Below are 15,825 nucleotides of genomic sequence, written 5' to 3'. Positions count from 1 at the left end.
TGCAAAGTGCAGTCTGAATACAGGAGAAGCCCTTATTTTCTCTAAGTTACTCAGAGAAGACTTCACAATGGCAAATATATTTACTGAGAGTGTTCCAGGCATATTAGTGAGGCAAGTACATTTCAAAGAGAGAGAGCAGAACATAGATAGGACTGAAAACATGATAGAGCATGATGTGTTCTGTACAAATATTCAATATGGTGAGAGAGTAAAGTTAGAGCAATGGGAGAGGGAAGAAAAGACAGAAGATAACAATAGGCAGGTCGTTAGAGTCTAGATCATGAAGGTCCATGCATAAATCAGAGAAGGTTCTATCACCCTTTGGGCAATTTAAACCACTAAAGAACATTTATATATACAACATATATAACAGAAAGGCCTCTTCATAAAAGTTGAATAAGATAGATTAAACATGTGCAGTATGATCTAGAGACACAGAGAACATTCAGGGCCACTGCAGTGTCCAGAGAAGGGTGACAAGTTCCTGAATATGGACCCAGCACCTTAGTAAGGACTTAGGAGGTATTTAGGAGGAAGGCTCACAATGGGATTTCATTGGAATGAGGGTAGAGGAAAGGAAGAATGTAATGGGACTCTCAACAATCTACTCTGGACAACTGATGTCAGTCATGGACATCAGCAATGCAGCAGCAGTAGCTTTGGAGGAAATATAAAAAAAGTATAGTTTAGAGATGCTTTGGAAATATTAATATGCACATGTATAGAAGACATAGATCTGGAATTAAAATAAAAGAGGTCTTGACTGAAGAAAATTATTGGGGCGTTTTTGCATTTTCATGGGAACCTGATGATTAAACATTTCCCAGCATGCAATACATGTGATCAAATGCTACTCACGGACCCTCCTGTACAGAGGATTTTCTGTCTGATAAAAGTGATACATGAAAAGACATCACTACTAACCTTTCTGTCTTTGGACTGTGATGACAGAGGAAGTGACGCCTAAAGGTAAAGGCCAATGTAAAGATCACAGACTGGAAAGGTGGAAAGGAGTTGGGTGCTGCTGACTTCAGCTACCACACCAACCCAGAATCAGACTTCTTGTTTTGTGAAGGTTTTTATGTCCCTGCTGTTTAAATCCCATTTGTTTTAGTATTTTGGTACTTAGAGCAGAAATCATCCAAACTAAAATGCCTCTTTCTGTGAGATAAAGCAGAAACAATTAAAAATGGATACAGAGGCATCTTATTTTGTGGGTAAAAGGACAGTAGACTGAGGGAGCTCTTATTTTTTCTGTGGTTTAAGAAGCTAGATGATGAGAGTAGAAATTACATTGAGGATTGATGACAATTATAAAGGGAATGAGAGAGGATCTGTCTAGAAACATGTATGATTGCCAAACAGTATGCTGGGCATAGTTAAGGCCAAAGATCATATCAGATAATGACGCTAGTAATTTGCATGCTTATGTAATTTTTTCTGTGTTGTTTGGATAGGAAGAAACTTCAGGTAGAGTAAGGAGTAACTGATGTACTTGTGGATCAAGAAAGCCAAGCAGGGGACTCAAAGGACAAGAAGTTATGGTAAAAAAACAGGCCATTGGGATCTAGGAGTTCAGCAGTGAGAGGACATCCTAACTGACCACGTTCAGAATGAGAAGAAAAGCCTGTGTCTGGAATGTAGAGAATAAGGGGAAGTAGTGTGAAATAATGATGAAGAGGTGGGCACAAGCCAGATGTAGTAGGACCTCCACATAAGGAGCCTAGGTTCTTGTATAAATAAGTTGAAAGGCCATTGAAGGGATTTTAAAAAAACATTGACATTAAAGAGACTTAAAAAAGGCAATGACCTGATATTTTGAAAAGACCCCTCTGGAGGTTGTATAGGATGGATTATGGAATGGCAAGAAAGGAATAAGATCAATGGTTGGTGGTTGCAGTCCAGACGGTCCCTGACTTACAATGGTTCCATTTACAATTACTTGACTTTATCATGGTGCAAGAGAAATATGCATTCAGTAGAAACCATACTTTGAATTTCAAATTTTGAGCATTTCCCAGGCTAGTGATATGTGGTATGATACTATCTTGTGATGCTGGGCAGCTGCAGTGAAATGGTTTTGCCCAACTCTAGGCTAGTGTAAGCTCCAAGCACATTTAAGATGGGCTATGGTGAGCTATGATGTTTTGTAGCTTATATTAAATGCATTGTCAACTTACAATATTTTCAATTTATGATGGGTTTTTCATGAAATATCCCCATCTCAAGTCAGGAGCATCTGTAGTTTATGCAAGAGATAATGACGGCTTGAATTTTAGAGGCAACCTAAAATAGGGGGACCCAGCCCACAACCCAGGCCTGTGCCCTGACTGTGGAGTAACACAGAGGAATAAATAGCTTCAACATAATTGTGCGGTAGAACCAATAGAACTTGCTGATAGATTAGATTGTAGGGTAAGGAAAAGTAAGAAGGCATAGGTAATTTCTCAATTTTGGTCTTTAGCAAAGTGATAGATAGTGTTTCCATTTACTGATAGGGGCATTTTGGAGAAGAAACAAAAATTAATTGGGTAGAAAGATGAGAGTAAGAAAGAGTCAAGAATGCTAGTTTGATCATGTCACAAGGAGATGTCAAGTAGGGAGCTGAATATTTAAGTCTGGGATTCAGAGAAGAGATCAGAAATAAAGCATAATTTTGGAAATGATGTCTGGGTATTTCCTGTCCTTCTTTCTTTCCCACAAGCACTGTGTGTCACCCACATTATTTGGAGGGAATTTACTCTTCATGGTAATCCTTCTTCCACATCATTAATATTCATTTGGATAACTTAGGTTTATGTTGCCCTTTCCATGGGCATTACCCTACCCAATGGAATTGAATCAGAAGTGGTTCTGTGAAAAATTTGGACAAATGGGACATGGCAAATCTTATTTTCTGGGATCTTCTAACAAAGAATGTTTCCTGAGAGCACTGAGGAAGTGGCTATAAATCAATCTTTCTCATTTTGGACAGCATGATTTGTAGCTGTCAAGGCTGGGATGTGGCTATCATTTTGTCAACACAAGGGCCAATGCCTTGAGAGTGAAGCAAGTAACATGAAAGGCAGGACAGATACTTGGAAAGAAACTGGTCCCCTGGTGACATCTTGTTTTTTTAATATTTTATTTTTTTTACAGATTTTATTTATTTATTTTTAGAGATGGGGGAAGGGAGGGAGAAAGAGAGGGAGAGAAACATCAATGTGTAGTTGCCTCTCATGTGCCTCCTACTGGGGACCCAGCCCACAACCTAGGCCTGTGCCCTGACTGGGAATCACACGAGTGATTCTTTTGTTCACAGGCCAGCACTCAACCCACTGAGCCATACCAGCCAGAGCCCCTGATGACATCTTTGAACCCTGAAGACTACCTTGCTCTGGACTTGTCAGTTATGTAAGCCAGTACACTCCCTTTATTACTTAAGACAGAGTTTGATTTTTGGTTATTTGTGGTGTGAATCCTAACTGATAACTCGTGAGTCATTAATGAATAATTAGTATTTAATCCCAGGGGAAAATGAAGAGAAGGAAGATTGAATTCTGAGGCATTTAACATTAGAAATTGGACCAAGAAGAGGAGCATAAGGCAGAGAGAAGAAATGGGCAGTCACAGAGAGGATGAATGAGGAAAGTGTGGACACCTAAAGAGGAAATGCTGGAAGAATGAGGATGGGGTCACCTCTCTGAAAGTTCCTGGGAGTGTGGTAATGTGAGGACAGATATACGACCCTTGGAGAGTGCAACACACAGCTTGTCCGTGACTCCAGCAAGAGCAGTCAGTGGAGGGTAGGATGCAAGACTGATAACAGTAGACTGAAGGAGAGAAGGAAGGGGTTAGGGGGTGGAGACAGTGAATGGATACACGCTTTAAGAAGTTTTGCTGAGAAGCAGAGGGCCGTGAGTCAGGAATAGATGGTTCTATGGGATTAGAAGAGTTTGTTTTATTTGCTATTGTCACTTGTATTTTTGAAAATGGAAACATGAGCATGTCCATATGATTATGGAACCATACAGAGAAAAAGAACAAAGAGAGGATGCAGGGAAAAACATGCAATGGCAGAAGTGATGTCCTTTTGAAGGTTCGGGAGAATAAGAGGAGATACTCAGAGGGGCAAGAACACTTCTTTCCTTTCAAAGGAGAGAACAAAGAACTTGAACACAGATAAGAGCAGATTTGTGGATTTGTAATAAATGTTGGAGAAGCCTCTGTTCTGTTTTCTCAGCTGAGTATGAGTGAGCCTCATCTGCCAAGGTGTGGGGAAAGTGTGAGATAGATTACTAGGTCGGCCCTTAGAAAATTATCTTTACATTCCTGAAGCTGCAGAAGTCTTAATAGTACATTTTTTTTGTCTATACATTCTAAAAAGGATGCTTTATACATTTTTGCAAGTTCTACTATGCATAAATGAGTTTCGAGTGTGGTGGTAGGGGGTAGCATTTCCTTTACAATCAGTTTAAGATTTATGCAGTTAAGCAACTAGATTCACCTTGTCTTAAAGACCAGTTTTGTATAAAGGAAATGTAAAATTTTCCATCTAAAATATTTATAAGCCAATGACATTTATATAATTTTCTTTTCAGCATGGAGTATCTGTTTGCCAGTCAGGTTTGCTCACATCTGTGGTCTTTCTTGACACAGCCCTAGCCTTTTCTCTCTTCTTTATATTTCCTTCTGTTCTTTGGTATTTGAAAAGTTGGAAAAATAATTTATAACACTGAGCCCGAAACTATAACTAAAATATATATTCTTAATGGCCTAGATGAAGAATAAAATATCATATTCCATTTCTCTGGACACTTTTATAATAAATGTCAAGTTGAGAAAGTGCTTGATGTTTCAAGATGATTAGCTGTGACTTTAAGTTATGTTAGTGGGAGGTTATTATTACAATTTAATTATAGATTTTAGCTAACAAAATCATTTAAGTTAATTAGACTATTATAAAGAGCATGTGGAGGAGGAAGGAGGGTGGGTCACTTTTTTGTGAACTGTCTGGTAGGTTTTAAGCAATGTAAAATAAGTTATTTTGCATAAATCCACTTAAGGGACTTTAAATACAACTTCTTCTGTATGTAACTTCTCTAGCTGCACATTTCTGAAGACCTAGTACATCCATCATATCCACCTGATGTGTTAGCTACAAACCCTGATGAGACATGGTTGAGAACAAGGACAATTTCATTCAGGCAAAATCAAATCCAGGCCAATCCTGTTGCCTATGAACGAAAGAACTTGGGGTAAATATGATAAAACAAGCTTTCTTAGTTATGTTGACTGAAACACATGGCCCAGAAGAGAGTAAACCCACATGTTCATAAAACAGTCACTGGGCCTGTTATAGGTTTTTTGAAAGGGCATTAGTTAAAACCACCTTTAAAATGTTTTGTTAGAGTGTTTCAAACATGGTTTCTGTAGAAATCAATATATAACTATTTGGATTTTAAACTACTGATATATATACAGGTATGCCTATGTGCTTTAACTCAGACATATAAGTGCATATGTTGTGTGTGTTTATATATTAAAAATCTCTTTAATGAAGGGACTTTAGTGAATGGTAGAAGCAATGACAGGTGAGAGTCCAATAACTATGATCACACTTTTAAAGCTGCTTTCAAAAGTGGTTCTCTTATTTCATTGAGTGGGTCAGATCTTCAGGCCATGAGTATATTGGTATTTCTTAAAGAGTGGAGCTCCCTGAATGATCCTTACTCTAGAAATGTCAGATGTGGATTTGTTGGGATGGAAGTTGTATTGGGATTATCAGTAAAAAATCTGATGTGCACTTAGATTGCAGCCAAGAAAGTGAAGTTTGGGATCAGTTACTAGCCTGTCAATTTATCCAATTGATAATGAGCATACTTATTGTTTTTATTTTTTATTAATTGGGCAAGTCATCTCCATCCCCTGTCCAGTTCAGAGGTGAAGGTAAGAAGTAGAAAAAGAAAATAAATTCCCAATTATTAACGTAGATATGTGCTTTTTTTCTCTTGAATCCTCTTGTTTTTAGCAAGAGAATGCCATGCTCTGCCATTGGGATTTTGAAGCCTTTCACCAGCTTTGTTATTGGTTCAGCTATAGCCCAGAGTCAGGTAGTTATTCATACAAAACTGTTTGCTTTTCATCAAGTCATCCAGACCTATCTATAGTAACACAGAGGCAGGACCAAGTGAGCACAGCCCTGTCAGGAACGATGAGCCTCATGTGTGAAGAGGTGGGGCATCTGGTGGCCAACATTACCTTACAGCTCATGGAGCCCCATCCTATTCCCAGCTTAAAGAACACCAAACCAACCCTATTCCCTCCCAAGGAAAGCAGGCAGGTTTAAATTTGCTCTTGGATATGCCTACATCAGAATTTTTAGGCAGCAGATAATGGAAGATTTGATGTTTTTCTTTTTAAAAAATATATAGGCATATTAAGTTAAAGGAGTGAAATTTTGGATAATTATATCTTTTTTGTGTTTACCATTTTTGTCAAGTTGAAAAAAAAGTATAAACTACAAGTATAACAGATTGGAGATGAAATCTAAGACTTGTATGTGGCCTAATTTCACACTGCCCTGAGGTTCTGATTCCTTTCTGTCAGAAGAAATATAGGGTATCCCAAGCCCAGAGTGATTTTCAAGGTATGTGTTCTTAATGCGGTGTTTTCAAAAGGTGTTCCACACAGAGCCAACATTGCTAAATGTTCCCGTTGGGAGGATAACACCCCTTCTCCATATGTATAGCATGCTTGGCCAAATGACTTGCTTCAGCCAATGAAATGATAGGTAGAGTGTTGTGGGCCACTTCCAGCAAAAGCCTTAAGACCATAATGAGCGAGGTTTGCCCATTTCCCTTTTATCTCCTCCACGAGCGTAGCAATAGCCCAAATGGGAGCTGCCCTTTTAGCCTTCATCCAAGAGCGAAGAAGATGTTGATGAGATCTACAGCCACCTAGTAGCTGCCAAGTGAACAAAAAATAAAGCACTGTTTTTATAAACCCCTGAGATTTTAGTACTGCAGCATTACTTAGCTCATCCTTTTTGATACTTTTGCAAAAAAAAAAAGGGGGGGTTCTTTGTGTCAAATAAATTTTGGAAATGCTGCATATGCTCTCCCACTCAAGAAATAATAGTGTACATTGGCATTTTAAAGAATGTAAAAAATATCCTTCAGGAAAGAAACCAATTTACCTGGGGTATCTAGCATTTTTCCAATTACAGTGATTAAAGAATTATTTTAAAAACAATACATAATAGCTTTTCATCAAGCACACTTTTTAAAAGAGCTGCCCTAATGTATTGCTTTGTTTTTATTTTCCTGTTACCCGAAAGATAGCTTGATTCAAGAAGCTGGTAGATCTTGTGAATACTTATAATTTCTAGCTCCATTCCTTTGTTCATTTATTCATTCAATAATGAGAAAATATATCAGGTACTTTAGTTAGTGTTAGAGAAACTAAGGTCTCCCACTGCTATGTTGTGGATGTATAAGAAATATCACTGTCATTAGTTTCTATAACTCAATTTAATTTCTGATTGCAGTCTAAGATGTGACACAGGACCAAATTTTGAGAGTATGATTATAGCTGGTCACTTCTCAGATGTCTATTGCCGAGATCCCCATGGTGGTTTCAGGACTGGGAATTTGACATTGTCATACTAAGTTCCCGCCAAGCCTAGGGCCCATAAGAATCTCTGCTGAGCTCCCTATAATCCTGTGACAGTCGGCATATCACCCACCCACTCCTTCCAAGGCCTTAATGGTGCTGCCCTTGCTCTGCGACTGCAGTAGGCGGAATTCAGGAATGGCCTCCGAGATCCTAGTCCTAGGACTACATGTACCTTAGGAGTACATGTTCAACAAACAATAATCTAGATACTGCTCTGCAGGGATTTTGCAGATGCAGTTGAAGTCCCAAACCAGTTGACCTTCAATTCGAGAGAATGTACAAATGGGCCTGACCTAATGACATAAGTCCTTTAAAAGCAGTGTGTTTCCCCTGCTGATGATAGAAGAGAAAGTCAAAGATTGAAAGCATGAGAAGGATTGAACACACTGTCGCTTGGCTTGAAGACACATAGAGAGCAGCTCTGACTGACAGCCAGCAAGACAACATGGCTTTCAGCCCCACAACCACAAGAAACTGAGCTCCCCAACCTGAATGAGCTTGGAAACAGATTTCTCGCAGTCTTCAGACAGAATTCAGCCCAGCTGACACTTTAATTTTGGCCTTGCGATGCTCTGAACAGAGACCAGCCACACCATATGGGACATATGGAATGGGGCACTGTAGAACTAGAACATGCTGGATCTATAGAGTTGGGAGCTAAGGAATGTTTTCAGCTGCTGGGCTGTGGTAATTGCTTATACAGCAATAGGAAACTAAAACAGGTGCCAAAGGCCTTTGGTCTCCCTCCTCTTCTCCCCCTGCCTGAGCCTCTACTTGCCAGCTTGGAGGGGAAGTCAGGAAGCCTGTGCAACCCTTATTTCTTCAAGGCATTCTCTTTGTAACTTCATCCTCTCACTGCTTTCAAATCCCATATATGTTTTCTTAAAGGTTTAGACTTAAAAAACAAAATCTGGAGAGACTTGCAGGCTGCCTCTCCCTCTTCTGCCTTTGCAACACATTCCAAGCCAACGTCTGATATCCCGAGACTGTCGGATCAGAGCCTACTTCCTGGTTGAAAGTGGGGAAAGGAAAGAACAATACAGGGAGGGGAGAACAGTCCACAAACTAGTCTCTTCACAGTCGTTCCATCCCAGTGACTCTACTGCAGCTATGTGGATTTAGACGTGGCAGCAGAAAGTTGTCCAACAGGGACATCAGGGGCAGCATTTGACTGAGAGACAGCCCGGCCTCGTGCACCTCTGCCTGGCCCTCCCCTTGCTACAGTCCGTATGGTGCAGAATCAAACACCAGAGCAGACAAGAGAAACAGAAAGGAAAGCGGAGCTGCAGGTCTGGCCTGTGTGGGCATGGCACCTGCAGGGAGCATTACCCCAAGTGTGGCAGCAGGTAGCACTGAAGGTGGTTTAGACACAGAAATCCTGGGGACTCCCAGGCAAAGAGAAACCATCTGGTGACATCTACTGGTATCAGGCTCTGGACAGTGTGGAACAAGCCCTGATGGGTAATTTTGTAAACACATGTTTCTGGGGTCCGTTGACTGGGCGACTGTAGGCCTGGAACATGGGCTCTGAGGGATGGAGCTTCTGAGACTCACAGAGGAAGCCACTTTGAAGTTTCTTCCCCCAGGGGAGCCTCTAGGGAGAAGGGGCAAATAAAACGAGTGGTTTCAAGTTACTCAGAGCCTGTTTCTGCCAGGCAGCATGCCTTGTGTTACAGAGTACACCCCCCTAACAAATCCACAAGGTCGGTAAAATCCCATTTTAATTATGAGGCAGCTAAGCCACAAGGAGGTTACAATAAGCTGCTGATTCTCACACCTCCTAAGTGCTCAGTCCACACACCTCAGAGTCAGTCAGAAAAGAAAGCCCAGGGGCAGAGCTGTCGGTGGAGCCCCAGAGATCCAGCTGTCACTGCTCTTGTCCTCCACTCTCCAAAACAGGCTTCCTGTCACATGGGATCCCCCAAATGAGACCATCCACAGGCTGGAGGTGAAAAGGAAAACCACGTGACTTAGAGGCAGTTGTAAATGGGCATGTGGGGGAATCTGTTTAAATTAGTTGACAATGGGTCCAAATTGGGTAGGGAATTGTGATGACTTTGATCTTGGTGGCTGCAGGATCACCTAGACATCCTCTCACAGTATCTCCACAATGTGGTTCCATTTGTTTGCACTCAATATGGCTTTAAATCATTTCAGCTCTCTTTTAGGTCTCTAGCATGGGAATGGGAAGAATTACTTACTTCCTCCTCTTGGTCCAACAGCATTTGATTCCACCTGCTTCTGTAATAGTCACCACACTATATTAAAGTGTGTCGTCACTGAGAAGTCCACCTGCCACCATTAGCAATTATTGTTGTTTCCTCAAGAGCCTGGTAAGTCCAGCATATAGCGTGCCTTTGGTATTTGAGAGGAAAACCAGAAATCTTTATATTGTCCTGGCCACAGAGACATAAAGGTTTGGTTCTAGAATACATTCTTACAAATCGACCAGGGTCTAGTCAGGGTCTGAAAGCAAAAGCATCTCTGACCTGCCCCTCAGTTGTTTAAGTCGAAGAATAAAAGCTGACATTGTCCTGAGCTAGGATGTCCTAATCAAGGCGCAGAAGGGGAAGGATATGGTTATCAGAGCAGGATCTGAGGCAGTGCCTGGAGCCCCAGTGAGTTGTGAGTCTGAACTGCAGATCAGTAAGGTTCACTTAAAGGGGCACACACCAGTCAAGATAGCCTTGGAAAATCTTGACGGCTGCTGTTATGCACAACTGAGTTATGTGTAAGCATTTGGACCTGTGATATGGCTAGATATAGCAAGATTCTCCTTGGGCTTCTGAAGGAGGCCCCGCTGAAACTACTACTCCAAGAAGTAACTGCTCTTAAAACCTCTGTTCCACTACATGCCCCTCTCTCCCTCCCCCACCTAAGTCCCCTTCTTGCCTCCATTAAACCCAGTGGGGCTGCTACTACAGAATCCCAGTTGAAGCTTTCACTGGGGCTTGGCTCTATTATTCTAGCTTCTGGAGGCTTTCATGTGCTCTTCTTTGCTGGAGGCTTCTGCTCAGTCTAGCCCCTTCCTGCAAATACTTATTGCTTCCCAGGAGCTGAGTGCCACCTCTCCACGCCCCCCACACACCCTCACACCAGCCTTTGCTGGGCCTGGTTTCCCATGCATTGAGGACAGTCCTCCTGTGGCTCAGTGGGATTGGAGTTGGAAGCTGGGGAGCTCTTGTCACTGAACTGGGCAAGTGAGAGGGTTGTGGTTCTTGGAACTCCATTTGAGACTTGTGATGTGTCTTCTCAGAAGCAATGATGGTTAGGTTCTAGGATGTTGTTAGCATAGCACTAGCATGGCTATGTGATGTGTGCTATTGGCTGTGTGGGCCGATCTAGCATATTTCTGTGGAGAAAGGTATTCTGAGTTCCCAAGCATGTCTTAGAAAAGAACTTTGATTCTAGAACTGGTGGGGAACTGGTTGTTTCTCAAATTTATCCCAAGGAGCTTATGATTTTTCTGTGTTATGATACTGAGCTAGTTCTGGTTTCCTGATGAGTGTAAATCATAGTCAAATCTCAGGCTCTTAAGAGTGAATGATGCAAAGAAGAGAAAAAGTTTTCCTGGAAACACCTCCCAAGAAAGCAACACAGGAACTGGACTTCTCATTCTGAACAACACTCTGAACACCTGACCTTGGATTTGGTTCCTGTTTTGAATATTCAGGTGGAAGGAAGCCAGCCAGGGCATTGAGGGGCAGCCCGTCAGCAGTGGCTGTGCACCTGGATCCCAGGTTTCAGCAGGGTTACTTCCTCCTCCGTTATCTGCCCTTTCTTTCTTCATTTTTCAAGATATTATTATTAGAATACATGTCTAATATGGTCCTAGGAACAAAGACTTTGAAAATATCTCCTTACTGAAACTGCTGCCCTCTTCCTCATTGGATCTAAGCGATATGTTCTTTTCTGAATGCAAGAGATGTGGTAATCTGTTTCCTTAAATTGACTCAACTCTGGCAAACTTGGTTTAAAATTTTGGGTGAATTCTGAGGAATGATGAAACTTGGTTCATATTTTCTTATGACTTGTTCCCCACTCCTGCCCACATCAGCCCTTTAAATGTTACTAAATGAGCAATAAAAATCATCTCTGTCTTTCTTTTTCGGCTCTTTGCTTTCCTTCAGCCTCTGATACAGAAACGTGCCTGGGCAGTTCCATTGTGGGTTTGCAGCATCCTGAAGCAAACTGGCTGCCTGTTCCTACTCTGAACTTAGGAAGGACAAGATTTTGAAACGCAAAAGAGCAGGAGAGAACTGTACTACTATTTTGTTAACAAGGCTGTGTTGTTTCTTTTGTATTCTTGCACTGGAAGGTGAGCTTTTCATTGTCTAAGAAAATTCAGAGGCGGGAGAATTGCCTCCCCTCACATTTTCACCTCATGGTGACTACTTGGAATAGTAAACCTAGAACACAGGAGAAATAAAATGCAAACCAGAATAAAATGGCCCAAAAACATCCCTAGAGGATGGCTGGTGACAATGTGCTAAGCTCTGTTCCAGACACCCTCCTGTTGGGGTGGACCAGGTTGGAAAACTCTTAAAGGAAAATCAGAAGTTGAAGTGCAAGGTTTCTATTAAGACGCAGGCCTGTCTTTGATATTTTTGTTTTCCTCCAGAGACTTTTAACAGAATCTTTCACTGCAAAAATGACTCTGAATAAGAGCCAGTAATCATCATGGACATTTAATATTTATTGTGTTAAGGTCTTAATAACCTTTAATGATCATTAATCATGAAAACTTATTAGGAAGCCCAGCAAATTCGTGAGGAACCATTTCCTAGGGTGATTAATAAAACCAAAGAGACTATAAAATTTCAACATATCATTCCTTGAAGTGAAGATAATTTAAAAATGAATATAAATCAAACCAAATTTGGTGTCTCTTTGTGAAATAAATGGCCTATTAATGCAAGTTCTTAGATGCTATTTGTTCAGTCATGGAAAAAATAACTTTATGTTTTTATTACTATTAAGTAATTTAACTCAAATATTCATGATTCTGAAAGGCTTGCAAAGCCTCAGTGGATCTATGGTCTATGGTACTAAAGGCAGAAGAACATTGCTGGTGAGAGTGAATCTCATTTTGTTCATGGGCCACTTACATATAAGGACAGTGACTGAATTTTAAGAATAGGTGGATAAATACAAGCTCAAACACAAGACTTGTTGGATCACATATTAGGAAATTTGAATTCATACTTTTTATAATTTGTATGTTTTGATAATTAAAAAGCCCTTCCTCACTGAAGGACATGTGTCTGTTGGTGTGCATTTCCATTCTGTCTGCCTGAAAAATAGTTGACAGAAAATAAAAAGTAAAACATACTGCAGTTCACAAAGTTGCCTTCCTTTTTATTTTTTGGTTGGTCTAAGCAGGTAACCTATCCACCCTGCTAGGGTAAATTGGGAGAATGGGTACTGACCTTTCAAATGATTTTTATGTGGTTCCTGATACCAGGAAGTGGTGGAGTGTGAGCGGGAGCGTGAACGTGCGCGTGCGTGTGTGCGTGCATGTGTGTGTGTGAAGGGGTGAGCAGAGAACCACACCTCTAGGGTAATGATGGCTCCAGCAAGGTTGGATGTGGAGGGAGCACATCTCCTGGCATTTCTCCACAGTGCCTTGGCACGTCAAGTTTTAACACTATTTAAATCACTATTTTAATGAAGTGCGGAATTGTTTTTGAGGAAAGAATTGTGGTCAAGTTGGCTTCTATAATTTAAAGCAAGAAGCAGATTTCTAGGAAAGTGCTCAAAGCTTCTATTCTCTTCTTTGAGTCTTCTCCCGAGACAGGTCAAGGGCAAGGGTATTGTGTTAGCTACAATGTTGGTAGGAAGTTCATTCCCTGTGATAAGAAGAGGGATTAAGAACCTAAACCCATGAGAGAATGATCTCTCTTTGGCCTTTCTAACTCCCTTGGACCTGCCACTCTTATTTGAGGTGCTAGCTCTGCTCTGGGTCTTGGGAGAAACCTCTCTCATTGACTGCTCTTTTGGCCTTTAGCCTAATGAAAGGAACCTTTGCCATCTTGCTGTGGCTACTCTTCAGGCTTGGATCTAAAGAAAAACCAGGTGGTTGTGAACCTTCTTTCAAAATATCATTGGTATAAGAGAGAGCCTAAAATTAAATGACTGAACTTTTTTTCCCCATCTGCTGGACAACCTCAAGGTCATGTCTAATTAGAGAGACCTTTCTTCTATCTAGGCAAGAATTCAAAAGAAGATTCCTTTTGGGTGGAGCTCTTGAACTCTTCACATCTGGCTAAGATCAGGAGTACACCAGACACAGAACAAGTTTTTGGAAAGAAAACAATGCAAGTCTCAGTACTTGCCTTTACAGGGCTCATCTGGTAGTGAAAACAGAGAAGAAAATATTATAGTATGAAAAGTGTTATGGGAGACCATGGAGATGGAAAGCATAGGCTGGGGCGTATATTAGGAATGGTATGAGGTAGAAATCATTCAAGACTTACTGGAAGGGGTGGTATTTAAACTGAGCCTTGGAGATGTGCAAGGGTAGGCAAATCATGGCAGGAACAACACTGACAATACACCGAGGTGGGGTGATGGGTGCACACTCAGGGACCTGCAGGTCAGTGTATCTGGATTCTGGAGCAGGAGGAGAGATACATGAACAGCACACTAGGGGGAGGTGGGCTCAATCATGAAGGACTTAGGTCTATACTGACAATCATGGCAAGACACTGAAGAACTGTAGAAGAGTGTTATGAGTGAACTTAACATTTAGAAAGACACTGTTTGCAACAGCATGGGTAGGTCACTGAAAGAGTCATAAAGAGAGGCAAGAGGGCCAGTCAGAGGGAGAGAGAAGTGGACTAAAGCAGTAATGATGGGATAGATACAAATACTTCTATCAGTAGAATTTAAGAGTGAACTATAAAGTGGGATGATGGGGTGAGTAAACCATGACAACCCTTTTCCCTTGTTTCTAGGTTTTGACATTGGATGGATTATAATATTCATTAAAAAAGAGAAAAAAATGAGGAGTTAAGCTTTTGCTACTCTGAGTTTGAAGCTTGTGTGATATCCACATAAGTAAGGCCTTGAATGTAAAGCAAGGTTGGCTAGGTTTATAGGTTTGGGAATCATCATTTACATATTATAATTGACCCTAGGACCTAGTTGTGGTGTTTAAGAGTCTCTATAGTAAGCAGGAACAGGTTTTAGTACATTATTTGAATATTATCTTATGTAGTACACTAAAAAGAGTTATATTTATTTTTATAGATAATTAAAGATTTTTATTTTTAATATCTCATGGTCATCACAACAATTCTGAAAGATGAAAACAGTGCCATTTGTCTTATTTTACAGAAGAGGAAACTGAGACTCAGGTTGTATGACTTTCCTGAGGTCATATGGCTCGTAAAGTTGCCCTGGTCTGTCTGCAAATCCAGAACTCTTTCCTGTACATGGGACCTCTTATATTACAGTGAACCATGTGTAACTAACCGCATCCTCCTTCCTGCAGCAGGCAAATGTGCATCGCTTAGACCAAAGGTACAATACACACACAAAGATTATACCACAGCACTCTTGGCATGCACAGCACCATCCCAAAGTCCTTATTTTGTTGCTAAATGTATTCTTTGTACAAGCTTTGTCCAGCTTGGCTGGAATACAGTATGAAGAAAGTACAGTTACATAAAGGACTCTAGTTCATCTGGTGCTATTCAATCTTTCTTTTAGTGCTGTGGAAGGTAGAGTCTCTTGGCACAGGATTGAGAAACAGTTATGCTGTCTTCAGTATAATGCCTCTCCTGCAGTTCTGCTGGTCAGTTTGTACCCACTGGAAATGGATTGTATAGAAGCATGAAAAAAGCATATGAGTGTTTGGTGAAGTCCCTATCTTATTTTCTAGATTGAGAAACTGACTGTTCATACTAGTTGGGTCCTTAACTTTGCCCTCCTCACCCATGAGTGAGACCATAGACCTACAGAACTGTTTCTTTAGTGGTTCTCTTCAGGGTCCACCTCCTACTCTGTCCCTGAGTTCAGTTGACCTGATATCCTCAGACCCGGCCTCTCTCTCCATGCCTGGCCGCTATGGAGTGATACACTGGGTTGGATGCTCCTCTGGACCAGCCTTTCAGATCACTCTTGGCCTGAACTCTCTAGCCATAGGCAAATCATGCCTTACCCTCG

The 15,825-nt window shown here is 41.1% G+C and overlaps 1 protein-coding gene across 1 annotated transcript in view; it reads left to right on the top strand.

The window, feature by feature from the left end:
• IBTK (inhibitor of Bruton tyrosine kinase) overlaps positions 1-11,908 on the top strand; it is a 122,083-nt gene extending 110,175 nt beyond the window's left edge. The window contains exons 29-30 of the mRNA XM_054569658.1: positions 3,302-3,393; positions 11,787-11,908. Of these exons, the coding sequence (XP_054425633.1) occupies positions 3,302-3,393; positions 11,787-11,793 (99 nt within the window). The 3' untranslated portion in view covers positions 11,794-11,908. The remainder of the gene's footprint in view (positions 1-3,301; positions 3,394-11,786) is intronic.
• Positions 11,909-15,825: the final 3,917 nt, after the last annotated feature.

This window comes from Pteronotus mesoamericanus, unplaced genomic scaffold, assembly GCF_021234165.1.
Source record: "Pteronotus mesoamericanus isolate MK-2021 breed Mesoamerican mustached bat unplaced genomic scaffold, CSHL_Meso_final contig_20, whole genome shotgun sequence".
Classification (NCBI taxonomy): domain Eukaryota; kingdom Metazoa; phylum Chordata; class Mammalia; order Chiroptera; family Mormoopidae; genus Pteronotus; species Pteronotus mesoamericanus.
This window is presented reverse-complemented; position numbering and strand designations above follow the sequence as displayed.